The sequence below is a fragment of the Nannobrachium achirus genome (assembly GCF_963921795.1).
Source record: "Nannobrachium achirus genome assembly, chromosome: 22".
Classification (NCBI taxonomy): Eukaryota; Metazoa; Chordata; class Actinopteri; order Myctophiformes; family Myctophidae; genus Nannobrachium; species Nannobrachium achirus.
In genome coordinates, this window is record NC_137829.1 from 51,963,434 (window position 1) to 51,989,461 (window position 26,028).

Here is a 26,028-nt window from a genome sequence, read left to right on the forward strand (position 1 = left end):
CTATTTTTCACCGGTTAAAGCATTCAATAATTCTAGGCCCTAAATGGGTTTTAATGGAGCTTTACAACCAAGTCCAATTATACTACTGAGGGTCTAAATGTCAACCTTAACCACTTGAACCCTACACACTTCAGTTGACTGGTTGGGGTTCCCCAGGGGTCTGCACTTGGATGGGTGGACACCCCCTTTATCCTTCTAGGCCAAATCATTTGTCAAGACTCAAAATAACTGATCTACAAGCTCACAACGGGTCTTGCTTTGAGTTTTTAACACGCTGTGATCTTGAAGGTCTGCCTTTTTTTCCAGTGAATAATATTCACCCATTTTCACCCAAGAAGTGACATCTTGTAATTTCTCGTCATGGCTGTCTGCTTCTGCAGCTATTCGATTAGGCTATTAATACTGTACATGTATGCATTATATTGGCCAGTCGCATCATTCACATATGACATTTTTACTGAATATACCGTATGTCATTCAGTGAGTCAGTGCTCCATCTCAACCCAGTACTTTTCCACTCGTCAAGTGGTCTGAATGAGTGTCAAATCCCCATGATAGGCAACGGGTGCCATCTGGGTATTTATTGTCACACATACTATTCTCCCTTTACCCTGAAGAAGGCAGCTTGTCTGTCCGAAACGTTGGGTCAGTGTGCCTACGATACAAAAGTTGCATTGTGTGCGGCTGTACTCAGCAGGTATGAACATCAAAGTCAAGATCTGTCATTTTCAGCCAATGTTTCCCTCAGAACAGGGATGCTAGGTTTCCTAGCAGCCGCAAACAACATTCTATTTAACTCATACCCTGCCAAACCCGAGGAACCCGAGAATTTCGCGATGTCCCTCCCTGCCACGCCCGAGGAACCCGAGAATTTCCGCCATTTTGAAAAAAAAAAAAAAAAAAAAAATTCAAAAAATTTTTTTTTTCAAAAAATGTTTTGGGACCCCAAAAACGTTAGTAGGCATGATAGCGATCGCGAAATTGCTTGTTTAACCCCCATACAACCCCCATACAACTCAGGTAGCAGACCTCCAAGCTCACAACAGTGTAAAACATAATGGCTGCTATCTCATGAATGCCTGAACGGATTTCCATTCGGATTTTTTTGTTTGAAAGCTGTGAGCAATGTGGACACACGTGGTGCATTATCTAGGCATGGGTGTGCATGATCCGTGCACTATGAATTACATGGAAGTCTATGGAGACGAATGGCAGTTAAAGAGTACGAAGGTATTGTTAAATGGCAGCATATGAGTTAAAGGACAACTTTAGTTTTTTACGGGTTCATATTTTAGATTGTAATAAAAGAATATAAAAGATGAGTGTTAAAATGATTTAATTTACTTCTTTCTATTGTTTTAGAGTTTCTTATTTCAGTGGTTGGGGGCATGCATACAAGTGGCAAAATATGTCATTTTACACAGAATAAGCCCATTCCCAAGATACAACGCAACCTTTCATGGTTGGATGTGACTTATGGGGGCTAGAAGTGTTGCTGTAAATAGCAATAAAGAAACTGCTGGCTTATTGTGTCTAAAAAGACATATTTAGCCACTTGTACGCATGCCCCCATGCGTACGCATGCCCCACATATTAGCACGGCAAACGCGATAAAACAATAGAACGAAGCAAATGAAAACATTTTAACACTCACTTTTTCTTTTCTCTAATTACAATCTAAAATGAACCCTTGTTGTTAAAAAACAAAGTTGTCCTTTAACTTCACTGAGGAGGCTAGATCCAGAAGGAGCCAACCATCAAGTGCACACATGGGCAACTGGCGGCCCGGGGGCCACATGCGGCCCCCACCTTGATTTAATGTGGCCCACAGGTTGATACCGGAATACTGATATATTATTGATTTCAACTGTTATAATTCCAAACATGACCTGCTTTAATTCCGTCAGTCTATTAGTAGCTTAATGACTGGTATAGTAGTATTAAAATGTATTTAATATGTCTTTAAATGTCCGATGTATTTGTATTTAGGTTCATAAAGTTAACATGCGTATATAACTAAATGAACTTAAATCAAAATGTTACATTTCAGGATTCCAATTAAAAAAGAACAACAACTAATTCAGGATTCCATTTCAAAAGAAGCAAAAAATAGCGGATCTACAAGCTCAAAACGCATCGCGTTGCGATGCGTTTTGAGCTTGTAGATCTGCTATTTTTTTGCCTCTTTTGTATGAGATACTAGAATGACAAAGTACGACATAGCAATATGCGATGTGGCCCTCTGGAGTGAAGGTGGAAATACAGTGGCCCTCTGGAGTGAAGGTGGAAATATAGTGGCCCTCACCATCATCAAAGTTGCCCACCCCTGATCAAGTGGAACACTCCCGCAGGTGTAACCGTACTCCATGCCGTCCCCTAAGGGCCAGGGCTGACCGAGCCTGGGTCCACCTGTTATCAAACTCCGGGGGTCGGAGGGAAGATTAGACCTGCTGACTGGGTTAAAGCTGCTTACAATAGAAGAGGGCAGCTGCTTGCTTCTGCTCTACCTCACCTGGATGCAACACACCCACGTTGCCACTGGAGCCTCTCACAGACAGTTAGTGGTCGTGAGGATTGAAATGAGAATGACCATGGTTAAACAGTCCCGCTTTTAAAAGAACAGGTAAAAGGTACTTATAACATACGTACTTGATACAGTTGTTTCACTCTCTAACAAATCTCTTTGCCAAAAAATTGCCGATCTACAATCTCATACTTGATACAGTTTTTTTTAACTCTCTAACACATCTCTTTCCTGACCGCATCACTGTCGTGCAAATAATTCAGTTATCCCACACCCTCTCGTGTAATATTGCTTAATTATACAACAAAGTATAAATAAAACGGGGCTTCAGTGGTTAACACAATGCTACCTGCTACGCTAAAAATACTAATAAATCTGTATTTGCTGGCCTTGGTGGTAATTACAAAAAAAAATGTAACTCTCTAACACATCTCTTTGCTAAGAAATCTACAAGCTCGCAATGCGACGCGTTGCGAGCTTGTAGATCTGCCATTTTTTTGGCAAATGTTCCGCCCCAGGATAATGGATTTTGATTATCGCGATAATATCGTAAATCGCCATTTCTTTTGTCACAATAATCGTGATATGAAATGTTCATATCGTCCCATCCCCACACAACTAGGGCTGTCACAATTATTACATAATAGTCTAATCGTGATTATTTGACCTTATCGCAATTATTTTGTCATAATCGTCTTAATCGTGAATGTTGAAAAATGTCAGAAATAGTGGAAATAGCAGATCTACAAGCTCACAAGGCGTTGTGAGCTTGTAGATCGGCTATTTCCACTATCAATGTTCTTTTTTAAGTGTGAAGTTGTCAAATATGTCTGTAATTTCTTTGTATATTTAGGTTATGTGTCATATCTACCATGTACAACTTCAAAGCCTAAAAGGCAAGCCAAACAGAAATGTAATTGTCAACGACAAAAACACAATTAAATCGTTAATCGCCAATTGTGACAATTAATCGTCATGTAAAATGTCATATCGTGACAGCCCTACAAACACCTCCATGACACATTTGGTCCCTGGAACTGACTGACCACCACAGGCCCACTGACCACCACAGGCCCACTGACCACCACAGGCCCACTGACCACCACAGGCCCACTAAACTTACCAGTAGACGTAGTAGGCCATGGCCAGGACCACCAGCGCCCCACAGATCCCAGTGAAAATCATCACCGCACTCTGGTTCAACATGGTGGCTTCTGGTTGTTGTTCCACACACCAAAAACCAGAACCAAAATTAAGTCCTGAATCAAAAACAGCAGCAGCAGCAGGCCTGTATGAAAACAGTCACAGCCTGTTGTGTTTCATGGTCACGATATAATCCCACAGAAAGAGATAGGGGAGATTATGATGATCACAGCAAGAATGCAGCCAGATCCCGCTAGGTGGATCTGCTCAATCAGCGTACGGGTGGACAGGGCCCCTGCAAGGAGGAGTCCCTGGCACTTCCAAAAGTGCCAAAATAAAGAGAGTTCCTGATGGAAGAAAGTGGAGGAAAAAAAGGGAGCCTGTAAAAGGAAATAAAGTCCCTCCCGAGTCCACAGTAGATGTTCAAGCATACGCTAGTATTGAACGCGAGTCAGATTGGAAAGATGGCTGACTTGTGGAAGACGCATGCAAACTGTATGTGCAGCGCATCCAACCCTTCTAATCCAATGGATCAGATTAGCGCTGATTAGCGAGCTACAGCTACCCTGGATACGTCTCATCTGATTATCGTCAGCAAAAGGAGGGATGGGCGCTCCCGGAGCAAAGGATGAGGTAGACACTTTCAACCAGTGCTGCTATTCCAAAGCCTCCCTCAGGCCCTCAGCTAAAACATTTTGGATGGGTAGATCATGTCGAGCGAGTCATTTTAAAAGTAGATCACACGTCAAAAAAGTTTGGGCACCCCTGTGCTATAGGCATTCACCAAATATTTGAATATTCGAATATCATAGTCACTATTCGACATTGTTCACCAAAGTCGAATATTCTGTTTGTTTGTTTTTTCTCTTTAAAACAAAATATAGTTTATAAAGCTTGGCTAGATAGGAAGTCATAAGAATGAGTAACTTGTCAATGCCCCTGGTGGATGAATTTGTTAATGCTCTATACCAGGTGTTCTCAAACCTTTTTAGGCTGTGACCCCCAAAATAAACATATTTGAACTGGGGACCGCCACCCTGACAAGCACTTGGAATTGTAGGTATTACATTTAATGTGACTCGGTTGTGCAGATAAATATTGTGAAAATAGCAGATCTACATGCTCACGTTGTGAGCATGTAGATCGGCTATTTTCACAATGTTCGCCTCTTGCTTACTCAATATTTGACAGTTTGGCCAGTCCTGTCGAATATTCGACTATTCAAATACTTTGAGGTCGAATAATTCAAAAACTAAAAATCATTATTCGTGAATGCCCTGCATGTGCATTGGGGGGCGAATTTGTAAAAAGATCTTTCAAAAATAACCAAAAATAAAATGTGCTGACAAGCTCATAACTTGTCGCAACCTGTCTATGCGTTGTGAGCCTGTACTGTAGATCGTCGATTTTTGCTGTGCAATAAATACCATTATGCAACAGGTAGTCGGGCTCTCAATGGAAAACAGGCTCTCCATCCGTGCATATAACGAGCACAGATGCACGGTCTCTCATCAAGTAAAGAAATCAGCTGTGTTGGTCACGAAAGACAGCAAGCGCTCCTCTCTCCCCACACTATGCTAGGCGGCTAGGCTTGCGGTTTTCATGTGACGTTCAGGGACAGAGTAGCTAAATGTGGCATTAAAAAATTACAAATTCCTATCGAATATCTTAATTACAATGAAATAAAGTTGACGTGTTTTTTTTTTAAGGGCAACAGTTGTATAATTGTAATATTTCACTCGAGGGTGTGGGATAACTGAATTATTTGCACTCCAGTGATGCTCGGCGGAACTCGCCTACTGCTCGTTCCTGACCGCATCACTGTCGTGCAAATAATTCAGTTATCCCACACCCTCTCGTGTAATAATGCTTAATTATACAACAAAGTATAAATAAAACGGGGCTTCAGTGGTTAACACAATGCTACCTGCTACGCTAAAAAGACTAATAAATCTGTATTCGCTGGCCTTGGTGGTAATTACAATTACAAAAAAGATCACTAGTGGAGCAAAAAAGATCACTAGTGGAGCAAGATACAAACAGTGTGCAAACTAGCAGACTCCCACTTTCCTTTTTTTTGTCATTCCTGGCCTTACCGTTGGCCACCTGTTGATGCCACTCAGAGCAGCGACCTCAAACATACAGGTCAAAGAGTTTACCTGCATACTGGATGTGGGAGAAGTGCTTTGCCGGCTCTTTGTTGTTCTTTTTTCGCGTCTCTCTCCAGACCAAGTCTGTTGAGAGGCTAAATAAACCCAAAGGCCAACAGCCGGGTTCCTCCCGCCTCTCAACTACACACAAGACAAGCTAAAGAGAAACCCATGCATGCCCACGCAAACTGCGTTAATGGCTTTTGCCCGTCAAAACAGGACAAGTATGACTGTGTGAGCTGGGCTGTGGGCAGGCTAACAAAAGCCTTAGGCTCGGTGACAGAGCTATGGTGTCAGACATGGTTCATGCTGCGTACAAGCAGGCTGGGGGACCGAAATAAACCGTCAGCCAATATTGAAGAAAACCGAATCAAGCATTCTGTGGCCCGAGCACAAGCCCTGTGCTACACCGCTGGGCCTAAGAGTGGATTATTAATGGAGATGGAAATACATTGTGATAAGCTGGACAATGAAGGTCATTCAGATGCCAAAGCACAGTGCATTCAAAGCTATAACACTAGTGTGCATGGACTACACTACATCCACAGACTGTTGTCTGAGAATGGTAGATGTTTTCCCGTTTCTTTTCAATAAAGATCAATGCTGTTAAAGGAGTAGTTCACCCCCAAAATGACTTTTTTTCTATTGATTAGTCACACCATGGAGACTAGAGTTCAATAATATTTTTAGATTTCTGTCGCATTCCTAAGACAAAAATGTGATAACAATAAATTTACCCCCATTCGTTCCGCATGGGGACCCGTTTCGAAACGTGTCCCCATCCGGAATCAATGGGGGTAAATTTACTCAAATCAAATTTTTGTCTTAGGAATGTGACAAAAAACTAAAAATATTATTGAACTCTACTCTCCATGGCATGCGTAATCAATAGAAAAAAAGTAATTTTGGGGGTGAACTACTCCTTTAAATTTGTATCTCAGAAGCAAGACACTTTTTTTAAGCTGTTGTCCCTGTTTTGGTCCCTCAACGCAAATGCGATGCGCCATACCAAGCTTGTAGGTTGGCTATTTACTACTTTCTTTTCTTTTATATATATTTTTTTGTTTGGGGGTGGGGGATTTTTTTTATTTTTTAGCATTTCCAGGTCTCCTACCCACCTCTATCATCATCATTTGCTAAGGCAGTGTTTCTCAAATGGGGGCATGTGTACCCCTAGGGGTACGCAGAGCTACTACAGGGGTTACTTAGAGAAAATGGAGACATTTATTTTACTGTTATGTTTAATGATAAAACATTAGTTTAAAGCTCTGTAAAGCTACTGTCACACTCTGACTCTGAGTGTTAGTAGTGTTTGTGTTTTGCCACAAGGCTCGTGTATTTATTTATACCCAAAAATACTTGATAGTCAAAATACTCCAAAAACTAATAGCAAAATATTCAAAAGTAGAGGTCAGAGAACGATGTTGCAAAAAGCCCAATGTTTTATTCACCTCTTAACAGTGTCCAGGCAAAATGATCAAAATAGGCACAGCACAAACTTATATATGTCATAGTATATTAGAGAAACAGCACATTCGAGACGCGGAGCACTCGTGGTGCGGCACGGGGCGGAGCAAGCGGTCGCCACAACAACGTACTCCAGGCGGTGCGCCGCTCTATTGTCTACGACACTGCGAGCGGCTACCGAAGCCCCCCTGTATCCACGAAGCCCAAACGAGTTACGAGGCCCCCCTGGGTCCACGAAGCCCCAAGCGGCGCGAAGGCCAGCGGACCTTGGTCCTGCTCTTCGCCCCCGAGCGCCGCAGGCGCGAGTGGCCGCGAAGAGCGGGCCAGGGCCGCGCGGCCGGCGGAGCGCCGCGCGAGTTACGAAGCCGTGGTGAATGCAATCGTTATATTTATGCCCAGGCCGTAAGGCCTGGGCAAGCGCACGTTAAACGCCCTGTCCAAGTGACTACAATGGAGCTAATGGCTAGGCTAGGCTAGGCTAGGCTAGGCTAGGCTAGTAAATAAAGAGTAAACACTTCCGGTCTGCGGCGAGTTCAAAGCGTGACGTAACTCTCTTATATACACTCTGGTGAATGGCAGAGCAGTGGCTGACGTCGCCATCTGGTGGTGATTAGTGTGTGGTGAACGTCAAAACGAGTGCTCCTTGACAACTTTTACTGGTTTCTTGAACATACTGTAACATAATACATCTCACTGGCCAGCAGTTGGCATTAGGTCTTAACTCAACCCCAGTCCTTCATTGACTGCCTTTAGAGCAATGGCAGGTCTCCCTCTTAAAGGTTAAGCCCCTCCCATTGGACCATACCAACTCTGAATCGATTCCACGATTATTTATAAACCAGACTCTTTTCTTGTCCAAAGACATTACAGGTACATTTAGGCGCCACCACATCAACATAGAACAATAACATTAGATAACCTAATCACTCTTGAACATGAATACAATCCTCCTGCTCTGTAGTACTTGGCAACTTCCCCACTCAATCAAGAGGTTCACCACAGCACTGCAGGAGAGACAGGTGCCAACCAATCATAATTAATCACCCATGATTACCACCACCACAATGCAAAACATTTCAACCATTAAAATGCATAGGGAAATAAATTCACTGTTCAAGAACAAAACTTTCACCCAGCCATCTTCAAGCCGGCCGGCAACTAGGGTTGGACACGGTAACCGCCGTACCGCCGTACCGCGGTAAACCGAGGTCTACCGCGGTGTCAGTGTGCTTACCGCGGTAAAAAAAGACAAAAAAAAGTCTATTTTTTATTGGAAAACAAGCGAGTTTTAAAACAGGGGAGAAGCGAGGACCGCATGCGCTCCATGCCGCTCTGCTCTGGGCCATGTACCACAGTTTGGAAGCCACATACGTCACTCTCACTCTCAGAGACACAGACAGTCACTGCTGCTGCCTGCGTAGAGGAGTACAGACTAGAGCAGCGTAAACTTTCTTTGTAATCCACACGACACAAGGATGTTAATACATACCTTGTGTTGTGGCATATCTTTTTTTATTCATACGGATTACTGGCGGAGCGCGGGCCGCGTGGACTAAAACCGAAAGTGAAACTATTTTACTTTTTCCATCGCGTCGCACGTTGTGCCCGTTCGGCGGCGCGTCGGAGATTTTATAACCTTTTCTGTCAAGTCTTGTAACTAAAACCTGTATATAGCAGCACTCAATCACTGGGATTTGAGAGTTGAGACGTGACGTGAGTTTACAGAATCACTGTACACGATCTGACTACCCGTCCTCTTCTGGTTTGTTCACACAGCTGTTTGTGTCTGAAAAGCCTACTAGCTAGCCTACGTTACTATGGTAACCCGACAGTGCAGATCTAAAAGCTCAGAACGCGTCGCGGATGCAATGTGTTGTGAGCTTGTAGATCTGCTCCTTTCAAAGCCATACCCGCTGTGCTGTACGGAGAAGTATAACTCGGGCGGTCAGGCTGTGTCGCCTCTCCACTGTGGAGAGGCGACTTTAGGGAAGATGATTGCAATATTTTGGCTTATCGCCGAACCTTAATTAATAGATACGGGGGTGCGGTAATTACCGCAGTACCGTCGGTAAATGGGAAGACGGTAATCGCGGTAACAAAATGTCAATACCGCCCCAGGCCTACCGGCAACTTAGTAAAATGGAAACGTAGGTGGGTGCATTGTCCTCAATCCAGGTGTACATGAATAGGGCACGGGCTGCCCCGTGACAGCTACTTCATTATTTTTCAACATTTTGACATCAAAACTGTCAGTATTTTCTAATCAAAATGTTGTTGTTGATTAGAGGGGGTACTTGGATTCAGCAATCAGGTAAAGGGGGTACTGAATCCCAAAATGTTTGAGAACCACTGCCTAAGGGCTCTTAGTCCTACACACTAGTTTTAAGCTGAAGGCAGAGATGACTGCCTGGTAAGAAGTTAAGATTCCCAGAGATGACTCTTTTTGCTCACGTCAGCAGAAGGGCAAAAAGCATCTCTATCTATCTAGGCCAGGGGTTCCCAAACTTTTTGTCTCAGGGCATCCCATGAAAATGTGTTTTAATCCGAGGCACCCCTACATTATAATTTTCACACACAGGCCAGCACCTTATATTTATAGCATATCGTCGTTGTCGGGTGGAAACCTTGTATGTCCAAAACCGTTCGTTTTGTATTTATCATCTATAAAATGTACTAAACTAGTGAAAACAGCAGATCTACACGCATACAAGTGTACTTGTAGATCAGCTGTTTTCACTAGTTTTGTGCGACAGTCTTGTATGATGAAGCAGGGCTTTGCTTTACCAAAAGACGTACACATTTGAAACTTGGAGATACGAGGTTTCTGCCCGACAGTGACGATATTGTAGTGATTGTGTTGCGTGGAAAATGTTGAGATAATAGCCATTTTGGTTAGAACTGACTGAAAATAACTTTGTACTTCCAAGTTTAAAATGATTTTCAAGTGTCCAAATAAATTCCAAATATTATCAAATGATCTCGCGGCACCCCTGGACTGCCGTCGCATCACCCCAGGGTGCCCCGTCACCCACTTTGCAAACCCCTGATCTAGGCAGGAGTGAATGGATGAAGAAGAGGTCAGACTTGCTGTCAAGTACCGTGCAGTTTACGTAACGGGTGTCTCTATTCACCAAATATTAGAATATTCTAATATCAAAGTCACTATTCGACGTTGTTCTCCGAAGTCGAATATTCGCTTGTTTTTATTATTATTGTTTTCTCTTTAAAAATATATATGGTTTATAAAGCTTCGCTAGATAGGAAGTCATAAGAATGAGTTGTCAATGAGTTGTGAATGAATTTGTTAATGCTCTATACCAGGGGTTCTCAAACCTTTTTAGGCTGTGACCCCCAAAATAAACATATTTGAACTGGGGACTCCCACCCTGACAAGCAATTGGAATTGTAGGTATTACATTTAATGTGACTCGGTTCCGCAGATAAGTATTGTGAAAATAGCAGATCTACATGATCACAACGTTGCGAGGCATTGTGAGCATGTAGATCGTCTATTTTCACAATGTTCGCCTCTTGCTTACTTAATATTTGACAGTTTGGCCAGTCCTGTCGAATATTCGAATACTTTGAGGTCGAATAATTCGAATACTAAAAATCACTATTGGTGAATGCCCTAGTCTCTGCTACACAAGTTACAGTACACAACATGACTGTTTTTGATGAAGCAGCATCACGCGCTGCAAGAAAAGCATGGAATTAATAGTTCGTGGATCATTTATCCTTTTATGGCAATTTATTATATAGCTTTGTAGCAGTCTCTTTCAGTGCTACAGTAGCCTGGTTCCAGCCCATAGACCCCAGCCACTCTCATAGTGGACTGTTTCTCTGGTCTGGAGCTGAGTAAATGAATCGGCAGTTTAGCAACCCAAAATTGTAGCTTTCCAAAGAGCGCAGGGGGTGGGGGTGGGTCTAACGAATATCCAATCTGCGCGGCAGTTGAAACGATTCAAACGAAGTTCACACACACCAGGCAGGCAGGCAGGCGCGCACACACGCGTGCATGCTGATTTCACCAAGCTGTTAATGTTGATTACATGATCTGGTTGCAGTTCTGTGTGGAAGCAGTCGCTGGCACAGACAGACACACACCGCGCATCGCGTTCACGGTGCGCCACGATCACTCGCACAGGCCTTTTGGACACGTCATTTAAGGCAAAGTTTCCAAAGATTTCAAAAGGTGAAAATAGACGATCGACATGAATCGCATGTGGCGTGTTGTGAGTTGGTTGATCTACCTTTTTTTTTTATATTTGTTTTGGGGCTTTTATGCCTTTATTGGATAGGACAATAGACAATAGAATCTACCATTTTTAGCATTAAAAATAACTAGGGATGTCCAACCATGACTGACCAAAAGTAAAGTCTATTATCTTACTGCTATTAATAACAAATTATTTGACCACGATGACAAAATAGCCTTTGTAAAAAACAATAATACTTTCAAATAATGTAATATGTTTTAATATTACATTTTTATCCACGTGGCTCATTAAACGAACCACATGGATTAAATTCAAATATCATACATTTTATGACGGAAGACGATTAGGGTGGATTAGGGTTACCTAAAGTCAAAGTGAAGGAAATGTATTCTAAACAGTATTCTGTAAATGCTTATTAGTCTGCTAATGGTTCATAGCGAACACATTAATCTGACAAAACCGCCACAACAACAACATCCTGCAATGGAGAATGAAATGTCTTAATTAAAACGTTGACAACAGGTTGTCTCCAGGCCAGCCGACACGAGACCAGAGAATAGAGATATGTACCAGCATTCTAATCTCTCCCAAGGGCAGCATGGTCTTTCATTGTCCAAGCACCCCCCTCCCCTTCCCTCCCCCCATGGATTAATGAGATTACCGAGGCTAGTTGCTAACTAGACCCAGCTCTGAGAACCCCCTTCCGTGTTGCCATGTGTGCTTATTATAAGCAAATTAGGGCATTTTTTTCTTCTTCTGTAAAGTCGCTTGTAAATATTTGTTAGTTGCTAGTTTCTAATATGTTATTTTGGGTTTGTTTCCTAAAATGCTGTTTAAGCCAGTGTGGTTCAAGCATTTTCATGTCAAGACCACCCAAATGAATATGCAATTGTCCATGACATGAACTCCCATCTGAAAACATTTAGATTTTGATTTGTTTAGATTATTATTATATATATATTTTTATGGTAGATCTCACAGCTTGTATATCTGGCAACACTGGGAGCACCCACTGGCCTAGCGGTCCAGGCACATACCACATACTGGCTCTGATGCCCGACAACGTGTCCCAGGTTCGACCTTTGCTGCCTTCGTCACTCCCCATTTCCTGTCTGTCTACTGTCCTATCAATAAAAGGTATAAGCGCCCAAAAATAGGTGCATTTATATAGCGCTTTTATCCAAATCGCTTTACAGAGATTGTGCATTACATTCACCCATTCACGCACACATTCATACACCGGTGGCAGAGGAAACCATGCAAGGCACCAACCTACTCACCGGGAGCAATGTGGGGTTCAGAGTCTTGCCCAATGACCCTTCGACATTAACTCAGGGGGAGCCCGGATTCGAACTGGGAACCCTTTCGGGAACCCTTCGTGCTCTAATAATGGTTTCTCTACCCCTGAGCTATGCCGCCCCCAAAAACCAATCTAAAATAATGACAATAATCTGGTAACACTGAACCCCTCGCAATGTCAACACACATTACAATTCTCTCTGTATATAAATGATCAGACAACTCTCAAGCCCTGCTGCATACATACATAGAATCTACTCACACACACACACACACACACACACACACACACACACACACACACACACACAAAGCAAAACAATACAATAGTGAAGTGACTGTAATGCATTTCTTTATCATTTGTTCATACCCTGCAGTTTTGTGTGCAGCTAGGAGCCACTTTGGAAGAGACTGGGCTACACGCCAAAGACAGTATGTACCAGGGACTCTACACAGCCATACTGTTATGTGAAATGGATCTAAGAACATTGTGTATTCCCCCCCCCCCCCCCCCCCCCCTTGCTCACGAAAAAATAAAAAATAAATAAATAAAAATGTGTATAGCATGCACAATATCGTATTTGTTTAACCTTTATTTTTTTTGCCAGGTAGTCAATAGAACAAAGATCTCTTTATCAAGAGAGACCTCAAAATGGCAAATGATAAAACCCAAGACACAGAACTAAAAGGCAAACATTTAAGGGTGAGGAGGGTTGATAACTAAGAGGTAAGGATTAAGGAAGGAAGGAAGGAAGGAAGGAAGGCATACCAAGAATACCAAGGCTAAAGCAAATAATAATAAAGAACCGTTATAGCTCCACAATACAAAGTAAATGTTGGAAGTTATCCTCCAATTGACTTGAGTGGAGTGAACTCCAGTAACCCTGTCCTGTGTGCTGGTGGTGGTGCGACACCGTTACAGCAGCACAGCACAGCACGTCACACTCACAGCGACACAAAGCGCACATGATGGGACACACACACACACACACACACCCTCCTAGGACGAAAGATCGAATAAGAGAGGTAACTATAAAGTAACCAAGTACATTTACTAAAGTACAATTTTGAGGGTACTTTACTGGAGTATTTCCGATGTTCCATATACTTTTCCTTCTTCTCTTTGAGGAAAATATTGTACTTTTACTGAACTCCATTATTTGAAACCTTTAGTTACTACTTCGCAGATATAAATTATATTATAACATACATAAAACACAATTAAGCATTTTTTCCCCCCACCACCACTGAGGAAGGCTATAATATAAAACACACCACCACCACAGTCACAGCATAATAATAGGCTAATAAAATGAAATACCAAATGAACAGACTGTCAAAGTGACAACAGAGCTGGTGTAATAATGGTCCACACTTGGCACAATGCTTTCACACCTGCGACAATAAAACATGGTTTAATGTGAGTCCAGTGAGATTGTTGGTTCAGGCTAAACACTTTAGGCTAACAAACAACTCCAGGCAGTATTAAAGAAGAACGTTGGGTTTCGTACTTACACGTTCAGTCACAGTCAAGCTGTCTGTAACACTTTGGCTGCTTTCATACAGTGTGTGACTGAACGTTTTTTTTTGTGTGTCGATTTTTCTTTTGGCTAACATTATGCTAGTTAGCAATACGCCACGCAGAAACCGGTGGCCCGTCGAATGTTGAGACTCTAGGTGTCGCTGTCGCGGCCCCGCATCTCCCGTCTAATTTAAAAGGAGCTATAATATTAGTCAACTTGTTCTTGAAAAACCGACGCTAAAATAAAAATAATGTTTCGAAAATATTTTATAAAAAAAGATTAAGGTTCATATATGTGTTTCTATTAAAAAAATGACAGCAAAAAGCGTAAAATAATGATAAAATAATCATTTTGGCCATTGTCGGCCGACTTTGTTTATATCCCTCTTCTATGGATTGATAAGGGATGTAAACAAAGTCGGCAAAGTGGCCAAAATGATTATTTTACCATTATTTTATGCTTTGTGTGGTCATTTCTGAATAGAAACACATATTATGAAGCTTAATCTTTTTTATAAAATATTTTCGAAACATTATTTTTATTTTAGCGTCCGCTTTTCAAGACAAAGTTGACTATTATAGTTCCTTTAAGAGCCTTTAGCCTAATCTCACCTAAACTGGGGGAAATAATGTCACGACATAAAACCACATTAAAAAAAGGGACAAAAACGAACGACTCAAATTCTCAAAATCAAGTCAGTAGACACCAAACACCAACCCAAGACAACAAGTACCAACGAACTCGACACGACCCCAGGAGGAGTAGCGGCCCGCAGTTCATTTCAACGGCAACGGGTCACCAATGTCGGTGTAACGGCAGCCGGCTAACCGGTTGCCTCGCCGCTTTGCTTGCTGACAGCCCTGACTGTTATTATGTGTTTATGCTGCTGCTGCTGCTGCTGCACCTTACCTGGTCTATTCCACCCCGAGGAGGAGGACAGGAGGACGCCAAGTCTTTTCTTTCTGCAGATGATAACGTGGCGGTCATGTGTTTCACTGTTTCCCTTCGTCAACATAGAAGTGTAAAAGCATCTAAAAGCCGAGGCACAATGACTTTAGGATGTGTGTGTGTGTGTGTGTGTGTGTGTGTGTGCAGACACTAAAGCCCCAGTCTCCCCTACTCCCCCCCATACAGCAAATCACAGATTTCCTACATCCGGTCCGGCGCCTATTATCCTTTGATTATTATTCTTTAATTATTCACAAACTATTATAAGTAAATTCAATAATTAAAAAAAAAAAGAATGTGTTTTTGGCATTGTAAAATTGTATTGTGGCAGCCTATAAATAATTATGTTCTCTGATATATATATATATATATATATATATATATATATATATATATATATATATATAGTAGTTATGAGCTGCCACAATACAGCTATGGCATTTATTGAGCAACATTTCAAATTAGACTGTTATTAATCCTAAACTGTTATTGCATCCGCCTGGTATTAAAGTAACCAACATTACAAATTAGCTGGACCTGGGCAAATATTGCGGCATGGTCATGCTGGAACTCCAGAAGGCATTTGACACACCGTAAATCAAATCACCCTATTTTGATTGATAAACTAAAAGCAATCGGTATTGATTGCACAGCAGTGAGCTGGATGTAATCTTGAAAGAAGAGGAGGTTCGCACAATGTTCCAGAGCTCCAGTCAATATTTTATTGCGATACATTACGATATACTATAGACTGGAGCTCTGGAACAGACAGTGTGCGAACCTCCTCTTCTTTCATGGTGTGTGTATATTCCTTGGTTCAGCACCTGTAAATCGTTGGAGATGTGCGTGCTTCCCTCTCTGCTCTGGATGTAATCTTACCTGGGGGGAAGAGGTGAACCATGAACTATTTAGTGTAACACTATTATACTATTACTCTATTATTCTATTACACTAGTCTAGTACACTGTTACTATACTCTGTTACACTAATTACACTTACTTTTACACTATTACACTTATTACACTATTACACTTATTACACGTATTGCACTATTAAACTTATTAAACTATTACCCCATTACACTATGACACCAATTACACTATTACACAATTACACCCTTACACCTCTTACAGTATTATTACACTTATTACAATATTACACTCTTACATTTATAACACTATAACACTATTACCCTAATTACACTATTCAACAAGACTCTGGTAAAAAAAAAAGCCTATCCTTATGTCCACCTTAACTTTTTACTGTAAATACCATTTATTTGTTATTCTGTTTCCTGACTGTCCTATGATTATTTATGTTGCATAGTACTGTGTTTTATTTGTCTGTCATTGTTGTATGAATTAAGTTCAAAGGGACTCCAATGCAAACAAGCCTAACAGCTTTCTGGTGGTCTTTATCCTTTTGGTTGACCTTGTATCAGTGAACTGTACTGTCCTGTACTTTTTCCTATGCAAACGTCTAATAAAGTATTCAATCTATCAATAAATCAGATGGGGAATGCATTTGAGATAATAGACACCTATTATGTTATGTTCTTCTAATAAAAACCTGCAGTTGTAACAGATCAGATTATCCTTATAGCAACTTAGCAGGTGTGATGGGACCCAGGCTTAATCATAAAGAACATTTTCTCTTTTTTTAATAGGATATTGAATGTAAGATTTAACAAGGACAAGTGTCCATTAATGAATTGAGAGGATGTAATCCACACATCTCCTATCATGTGACTCTCTCTCTCTAATCAACAAATGCCCGATTATCTTCAAGCATTCTTCAAACCACTTTAGACCTCTGCTGGTGAGTTTGCAAAACTGCATTCAGACTGAGGTCTCTCAAGGCCCCCAAGGAGGGCATTGGGTTCAATAACTTCAACGCTGAAATAAATTGTATGTTGACCTGAAGTGAGACCACTGAGTAACAAATAAGACGTAGGCCAATACAAACACTACCCTAGTCAATTCAGCTTATTGTTCTTTTTTATTAATAGAATAGTGAACATAGGCGATCTATACTCAACTCGTGAGCTTGTAGATCTGCTATTGAATTCTCACTATTTTTTTAAAAGATTTCCACCTATAATGACATGCCCTAAATAGGGATTGATTATTTTATTAGATGATCAATTATCTCTCTCTCTCTATATATATATATATATATTAAAACACTATTCAAAACTTCACTTTGACACCTCACAGGTAGGGCTGTCTTGCACTATGCAAGCATGACTCATTCTCTCGGTGGGGGTGCGGTGGCTGTCAGGTCAACCTATTGGCCTACCGGGTTATTTGGGTTAATGCAGGCTATCCTTATTGTGGCTTAGTGGCAGCACACTGAACCGGTGTCACTCTCTCCTATTCACACAGCACAACACAACAGCCACCCAACAGCACAGGTGGGATAATTATATTCATTTTCCCTCTATCTTTGTATTCGTCGCTGGTTCCTGGTGATACAAAGTATTGTCATGTTCAGAAAATGGCTTAAATTAACTGACCAAATGGCTCATGTCTCATATTGATAAAACACGTTTCCCTTTCAAAGCCCAGATATTTAAAGTATTTTTCTTCCCGTAGGGAATAGAGGGTTTTGATCATTATCGACAGTATGATGTCAGAAATTGAAATCTTACTGATAATTCCACACTAAGATGAGGGAGGGGGGAAAAAATGAAATTATCATAATCGTTTATTATTCTCATATGAGATGCAGATGTTAGAGCAGGGGTCTTCAACAGGGGGTCCGGGACCCCTAGGGGGTCCTCAGAGTTACTACAGGGGGTCCTCCAAATCTTTGTGATAGAAACTTTGTTTTCTCACTTTTTATATTAACCACTTGAACCCCAACATCCATATTCTGAGAACTTTAGCCCAAAATAGCAGATCTACAAGCTTACAACGCCTCGCAGTGAGCTCGTAGATCGGCAAAGAGGTTTGGTGTAGAGGGGAAAAAGAGCAGACTAAGTACAGAGTGAAAGGTCAAGTTTATTAAGTATTGACGGTTCAATTGGTTAATGTCTGAAAACACAAATTTACATGAATCCAAAATGCACTGATGATCGTGCTGTCAAACGATGAAACTATATGGATTCTATGAACAGGTTGTGGGGGTCCCTGCTTCATCTCTCTCTCAACTAAGGGGTCCTTGGCCTGAAAACGTTGAAGACCCCTGGTTTAGAGGTTAGGGACACCTTGAAACATTCCAGGGCCGGGAATCGGACCTGTGACCTTCTGCTTTTCACAGGCGTCCACAGACACACTGTCACCTGAAACACTTACAGGCACACACAGAAATGAGACCATTTAATGAAAAGATTAGTCTTTAATCAGTACTCTTCCTCTTCAAACATCACTATCAGAACAGCAGCTTCGGGTTTGGCACTTTCTTCTCGCCAACGGTTCGTGAGGATTGACATTGGTAATAACAAAAAGACATTCGGCTTGCACTGTTCATCTTACAAAACCCTGTTAAGGCCATTTTAACAGCAAGGTCTCCTGTACTGATACAGTACCTAGGACTAGGTGCTTCTCAAACCTTTTTGTGCCAAGGACCACCAAATAGATTTGTCCACGGACCCCCCGCATCTGAAAATATTTTGTTCCAGGGAACCCTACAAGATTTGTGTTGAATAAAAAATGCAGATCTACAAAGCTTGTTCTGAACTTGAAGATTGTCTATTGTGAAATGGTTGATGTATACAGGTTTAAAGTGGTTAAACAGATTATGATGCTATACAGACTCATTTTGCTGGGGACCCCCCGGAACGCCCTCAAGGACCCCCCATGGGGCTCTACGGAGAGCGGATCACCAGGGTTGTAGTTCTCAACATGTGGGTTGGGACCCCCAGGGAGGTCCCCACATGTCCCCCCCCCCAGATGACAAAATGTAACGTCTCAACTCAGCGTGGGGGTCTCCAGTTCAAATATGTTTATTTTGGGGGTCTCCAGTTCAAATATGTTTATTTTGGGGGGTCCTCAGTTGAAATATGACTATTTTGGCGGGGCCCCTGTTCAAATGTTATTACCATATTTTGGGGGGTCCCCAGTTCAAATATAATTATTTTGGGGGGTCCTCGGTTGAAATATGTTCATTTTAGGGGGGTCCCCAGTTCAAATGAGATTAATTTGGTGGATCGTGACCTGAAAAGTTAGGGAACCCCTGACCTAGGAGGAGGAATGACCCTGAAGGGAAGTGAAATGAGGACACAGAGTAAATATAACTACGTGATCATCTGTGCAAATAGCCACGTCTCAATTTGAGATGCTTAAGACATTCATCTAACATGTGTAGAGAGAACCGCATACATTGATAAGGTCATTGCATAATTTAAAAAGGAGAGACAGAAATCAATTGATTAAAAAAAAGATTGTAAAAGAATGACATGTTACGTAAAATAATTACATTTCTTGTCTGAGACGAGGTGAAATAGAATTGAATGAGGGCACATACACAGGTCAGAATCAGGTAATAAAAATGATAGAGGCCGCGACTCATTGCTCTCCCATTTAAATGCTAAAGGTGGCAGAACTGTACTCGAAGTGCATTGTGTGAGGCATCATAAGTGCAATATAGGCATACAACAATGCTTACATGCACAATCATTTCATTTACATCAGATAATTATAACGCATTATAACGCAATATTATACGACTGATACGATGTAGTTATTAGATAGAGTTAGAAAGGTTTTCACATCTGCTGGAGTTCTAAAACTAATTATACCATGCTGTGACTATGTTGCACTCATGTTGTGCTTACATTTACAGTGATGATGACTTGGAATCGAGACAAAAAAACAACAGGTAGCGGTTTGTTGTTTTTAGTACAGTGGTTCTCAAACCTTTTCATTTCAAGGACCCCCATAACTCTGAGAGTGTATAAATTACTCCATTTGTACACTCTCAGAGTAACAGACCTGTAAAGGGTCCATTTGGAACCCCCTCCTCAAGGACCCCTGAGGGTCCCTGGACCACACTTTGAGAACCACTGGTTTAGTATAATTTGCTGTCATTGGGTGAATGACGATTCAAGTACGCACAGACCGCTAAACTACCTTTATGCCTAAACATAAGACAACCTACAGAATGCCCATTTAATTACTACGGGCAGAAAGGACGTCGACCCAGGTCATACCACACACGCGGATATGGCAGTGATTAGAGCGCGTGTGTGTTTGTGAGAGGTTACAGAAAGAGTGGGCACTAGGAAGAGTGGGGACCTTGATCTAAAATTGGCTATTTTGTCCAAAATGTTACACATTAAAAAGTATACATGATTTGAACATGCACCACATTTATCCTTCCAACTTGTTGTTTATGCCTAAAATGATTGGATTAACAGGTTCTGTAGCAATTTGGTGTTAATTGTAGAAATACTAGACCTTAAAGGAGCTATAGTCAACTTTTTCATTGTAGGGCCGACACTTTGTTTACATCCTAGTCTATAGACTAGAATGTAAACAAAGTGTCAGCCTGACAATGGCCAAGATGATTATTTCATCATTATTTTACGCTTTTTGTGGTCATTTTTGAATAGAAACACGTATGAAGCTTATTTTTTTATAAAATATTTTCGAAACATTATTTTTATTTTAGCATCTGTTTTTCAAGAAAAAGTTGACTATAGCTCCTTTAATTGGCGAATGTTCATTCATGGTCCATGAATTGAATACCAAGGACCTCCAACGTAAACAAGACCGTAAAAGATTATTTGTGCCGTTCCTTTTAGGCAGGGTGTTTAACTGTACTTGTACTGGACTACATTTCTTTTTTGTTTTGACTATTACTTGTACTGTTCTTACATTTTGTCTAATAAAATATTCAATCAATCAATGAATGTTCTAATCAAGTATACTTTACATTTTACATGATTATTCTTTTTAATTTGGGGGAAAATAGCCAATTTTACATGAGGTGCCCACTCTTTTAGTGCCCACTCTTTTAGTGCCCACTCTTTTAGTGCCCACTCTTCCTGTTACCGTGTGGTACAGCATATCATTTACATTATGGTAAAACCTACTGGCCTCTTGTGGTACTGCTCCCTAAGAGTAAGGCAGAGAGACACGCAACGGTCCATGACGTAATTATAAAAAATAAAACCTACAGTACATGTCTGTGTCGGTCCGACCGCCTGCTGTCCGAGCCGTTTCACCCACCGTTTCAATGTGGCGTGGCGTGAATGTGCATTATTACAGAAGTATTGTCATCATCGTCCTCTGGGTCAAAAAACCCCCCAGGCTTTCTATAAAACTGTAGCTTCCACAACGATGGCAGGATTCTCGATGTCGGCTTTGCTCTGGATCATCCTCAGTTCCAGCTGAGCGGGGTTGGGTTTCTTCCCGGGACCGGCCATCTCTGAGAAAGAGATATAAGGCATTATGTTAACTCATTTGCTGCCGCCTCCCGAGTTTCCCCGAGTTATTCCCGTACCCTGCCGCTGCCACGCCCGAGATTCCTGTTTTTTTTCTTTTTTTCTTTCTTTTAAAAAAAAAAATATTTTTGGACCTCCTTCTATCTTCTAGGCATGATCGCGATCGTGAAATTGCATGTTTGACCCCCATATCAAACCCATCTTTCAAACATGGCAGCCATGTTTGTTTACATTTGAACGGATTTCCAAGCGGATTTTTTTTGTTTGAAAGCTGTGAACAGCGTGCACACACCTGGTGCATGAATCATGATCTATGCATGGGCGTGCACGATCCGTGCACTGTGAATTACATGGAGGTCTATGGAGACTGGGGGCATCCAGGCACTTCAAAAAGATTTTAAAAATGCAGCGAATGAGTTAAGAAAGAGGTAAACAGCAAATCCGAGAAAAGTGTATTTTTTCTGACTGAAAGAAAAAAGAAGAACAAGTAAAACACGTCTTTGGCGCTCTGGGATTAAACCACGTGGACAAAGTAACACAAGTACAATACCGTGTGCATAGGTCATGGTCCTCTTGATGACGTGGTGCATCACAGACAAGGTCTTTTCACAGGCAGCCTAAAACAAAGATAGGGAGAAAGAAAGAAATCGTTGGTGTCAAGCAGAAACCGTCTTTCTACACATTCTAACCTTTTGTGTCTTTTCGTAAGTAATGCCCTACTTGATCATGAACGCGTTTGGAGCGTGTAGATCTGCTACCTTTGATGCCTTTGAATCCTGAAAAGTAACTGTTTTGGACAAAAGTACTCACAGTTTGTACTTGAGTAAAAGTATCAATACTGCAATGTAGATGTACTCTGTTACAAGTAAAAGTCTGGAATTCAAAATGTACTTGAGTAAAAGTACAAAAGTATTGGCATCAAAATGTACTTAACTCATTTCCTGCTATCCCCGTCGAAACCAGAGATTTCCAGCTGTACCACTCTGCGATGCCCGAGGAGCCCGAAGATTTAATTAGCTTTAATCATTATGAAACGATTAAAAGTATGATAGCTGATTATAGCCGATTCTGGCTCTTTAGGCCCGCCTCCTAACTGTATCCGGTCGTATTTCCGGTTTGGACCTCATCTAGGTTTCCATATCCGGTCTGAGGTCCAATCGTAGCTCCGGTCGCATCGCTTTCCATTGTAAACAAGGAAGCTGACTGCACGGCCATAGAATGGTATTTTTTCATGTGTTTTATTTTTATTTTGTAGCTGTTTGATTCCTCTACCCGCCTGGCATATGATCTGCGCACATATCGTCTGCTATGTGCGGGGACGTGTCCACGTGTTACCATAGCGCACAGCTGGCTGTTTCCAATGTTTTTTATGTAAACACTGGCGGATACAGCAGGGGTAACAGCCTGGCAACGGATATGTCTATTTCAATGGGTTTTTTTTTTATTCGAAAGCTGTCACCGAGTCTACACGTCTACTAGATGAGTCGCGCACAGATAGTGCACGATGCGTGCGCGTGCCCACGTTAAAAGGTAAGGACAATTTGGCAGGAAAACAGTTCAGCCTATGACCAATTATTAATCTACTATGTTATTAAATGATCATGTGTTATTAAATGATCAACTATTAATTGTTATTTCTTATAATGGATTCGTTCGATTGAGTGTTCTACACCTTATGTTATGTGGCGTCAGATGTACTGTGACCTCAACAGCAGAATCTGTCAGCACCACGACGGACACAAAGTGCTGCTGTCGCTGGGATCAAACACCGAAGCACCCCGGAGGAAGTGGACCAAAACAAGTTCCCGTTCCCGCCCAGAAGGCAACTCATTTTACCCAATGGGTTTCCCAGGTTGCGTGCACTGTTCACCTTCAGGTCATGGGGGTGCTCATGGGGGTGCTCATGGGGGTGCTCATGTTCACCTTCAGGTCATGGGGGTGGTGGTGAGTCCAGGCCAGCAGCAGGGCAGCAAACAGGTCTCCGGTCCCCACAAACACGGCGTCTACTTTGGGGATCTCCATCCGTATCTTCTGCCTGCCTTTGGTCCCATCAGCTCTCACTGTGCAGGGAAGGCAGGGATCAGAGTGTGGGGTCAAAGCCAACCATACTATTAACTCATCGGATACCCACGCGTTGTACAGGAAACTATACTGTACTGTAGCTACTAGAAATTGTGAAAATAGCAGATCTACATGCTCACAACGCCTCGATCTACATGATCACAGTGAGCATGTAGATCAGCTATTTTCACAATAGATCCGTGTTATACAAACTGTAATGTCTCAATTCCAAGTGCTAGTCAGGGTGGGGGTCCCCAGTTCAAATATGATTATTTTGGGGGTCCCCAGTTCAAATATGATTATTTTGGGGGTCCCAAGTTCAAATATGATTATTTTGGGGGTCGCGGCCTGAAAAGGTTGAGAACCACTGGGATAAGAGGTTTCTGCCCCACAGTAAGCACATGCAAGTGCATTGGTAAGGCAGATCTGCTTCGCTGTGCAGTTTGTCTATTCCTCTATGTTTTGCCCATCCTATATATCTGTACCTATCCTTTTACTCCCGAGGGCCACCAGGAACTGCTCCCCGCTTTGAGAGGGCAGGTCTGTGCTCGTAAGCACCACCGTCTCTGGTCCCATCTGGTGCAGCAGGTCCATCACCTGGGAAGCAACAGGACAGAATTACTACTGGACCTTCTTTTACAGCCACCATGACTGATGCTTTCTCATCGGGTGGATCTATTCTGAGCGGGGGTGGACCAAGAACAATTTACATGGGTCTTCAACGGGGGGTCCGGGACCCCTAGGGGGTCCTCAGAGTTACTACAGGGGGTCCTCCAAATCATATTCGGAGAACTTTTGCCAACAATATCAGATCTACAAGCTCACAACGGCTCGCAGCGCGAGGCGTTGTGAGCTTGTAGATCGGCTATTTTCGGCAAAGAGCTTTGGTGTTGAGGGGAAAAAGAACAGACTAAGTACAGCGTGAAAGGTCAAGTTCAATAAGTATTGACGGTTCAAGTGGTTAAATATCTGAAAACACACATTATGAATGCAACATACACTGATGATTGTGCTGTCATACAATGAAACTATATGGAATCTATGAAAAGGTTGTGGAGGTCCCTGCTTTATCTCTCTCTCAACTAAGGGGTCCTTGGCCTGAAAACGTTGAAGACCACAGATTTACAATTTAGGCATTCAGCAGACGTTCTTATTCCAGAGCGATTTTCAGTAAGCAAGGTAAAGACAAGGTACAACGTCAAATGCATAGGGATAGTGATCTAGGAATCTGTAGTTTTTGCCAACTGTTAATAAAGTATTCAATCAATCGAAGTAAGGAATCCAAATGGGTTCCATTTGTACACTTAGGGTCCTTGAATGTCTGACGGCTGATCTGTGACACCCACCTCAATAGCATCTTTCTCCGTGCTGATTTTCCTCCCAGTTAGCAGTCTACGAGAGACAATTAGAGAGGTTACACAAAATATGACCCGAGTGAAGTACAGTACCTTTTCTGTCACAACCATCCAAGTTGATGAGGTGGCCATGTGTATACGGTAGGGCTTGGCAATATCCATATTGTGTCCATATTCTAAAGGCCTCTCCATACTTCGACAGAACCGAACTTTTCGGTTGAAAAATAAACTTTTTTATTTTTTATCTTTTCCGAAAAAAAAAGCGTCGGATGTTCATACTTCGCTCCTGTTCGGAGGGTTGGCACGTTGGAAGTTGGAAGCGGTGGCACGTATTGTGGAGGTTATGGAGGAGGAGGAAGACGAGGAGGAAATGTTAGAGGAGGCAGAGGAGGAGGAGGATTTTGCCCTGCTTTGTGCGGCTGAGGAGGAGGCGAGCACATCTAGCCGTCGGTGGTATGTCCGCCCGCTAAATACGACAAGGCATGAGGGGCATGGACGAGGAGAAACATTTTGAAATAATGAGAATGTCTGCCAGTCGTTTTGACGACCTTCTGCGTCGTGTCGCGCCGCTCATTGAGCATGCACCGACACACAGTACAGTAGTTTTCGCGGGTCGCAAAGCAAAAACAAAAGCAATGTACAGTAGCCTCGCGTCACCAGGCTTTCCAATCCAATGAACAGTAGCTTGGGGGGGGGGGGGGGGGGGGGGTCCAACCGACCAATCACGTTTGCCGTTTCACCGAACCTGATTTCGGCGAGTGACAACATCTCCTTGTGCAAATTTCAGAACTATTGTTCGGAGAAAAAGCATTCCAGAACTTTCGAGGAATTAAAATTTATAGTTGAAAAGGACCTTTTGACCGAAAACGGCGGTTTCGGTCAAAGTATGGACAGGCCTTAACTTTTGGTGGGGTTATTTTTGTGGATTTTCTTTTTGTAAATTAACCCCC

The 26,028-nt window shown here is 42.1% G+C and overlaps 2 protein-coding genes across 2 annotated transcripts in view; both read right to left on the reverse strand.

Moving 5' to 3' along the window:
* The window catches only part of LOC308308347 (1-acyl-sn-glycerol-3-phosphate acyltransferase gamma-like), a 93,144-nt gene extending 77,778 nt beyond the window's left edge, over positions 1-15,366 (reverse strand). Inside the window, exon 1 of the mRNA XM_080753767.1 lies at positions 15,236-15,366. The gene's annotated coding sequence lies outside the window, so the exon portion shown is untranslated. The remainder of the gene's footprint in view (positions 1-15,235) is intronic.
* A 3,274-nt stretch (positions 15,367-18,640) lies between these two features.
* LOC308307868 (pyridoxal kinase-like) overlaps positions 18,641-26,028 on the reverse strand; it is a 30,156-nt gene continuing 22,768 nt past the window's right edge. Inside the window, exons 7-11 of the mRNA XM_080753185.1 lie at positions 25,070-25,115; positions 24,209-24,320; positions 23,586-23,722; positions 22,213-22,279; positions 18,641-21,646 (exon numbers count right to left, since the gene is read on the reverse strand). Coding sequence (XP_080609311.1) covers positions 21,534-21,646; positions 22,213-22,279; positions 23,586-23,722; positions 24,209-24,320; positions 25,070-25,115 — 475 coding nt within the window. The 3' untranslated portion in view covers positions 18,641-21,533. The remainder of the gene's footprint in view (positions 21,647-22,212; positions 22,280-23,585; positions 23,723-24,208; positions 24,321-25,069; positions 25,116-26,028) is intronic.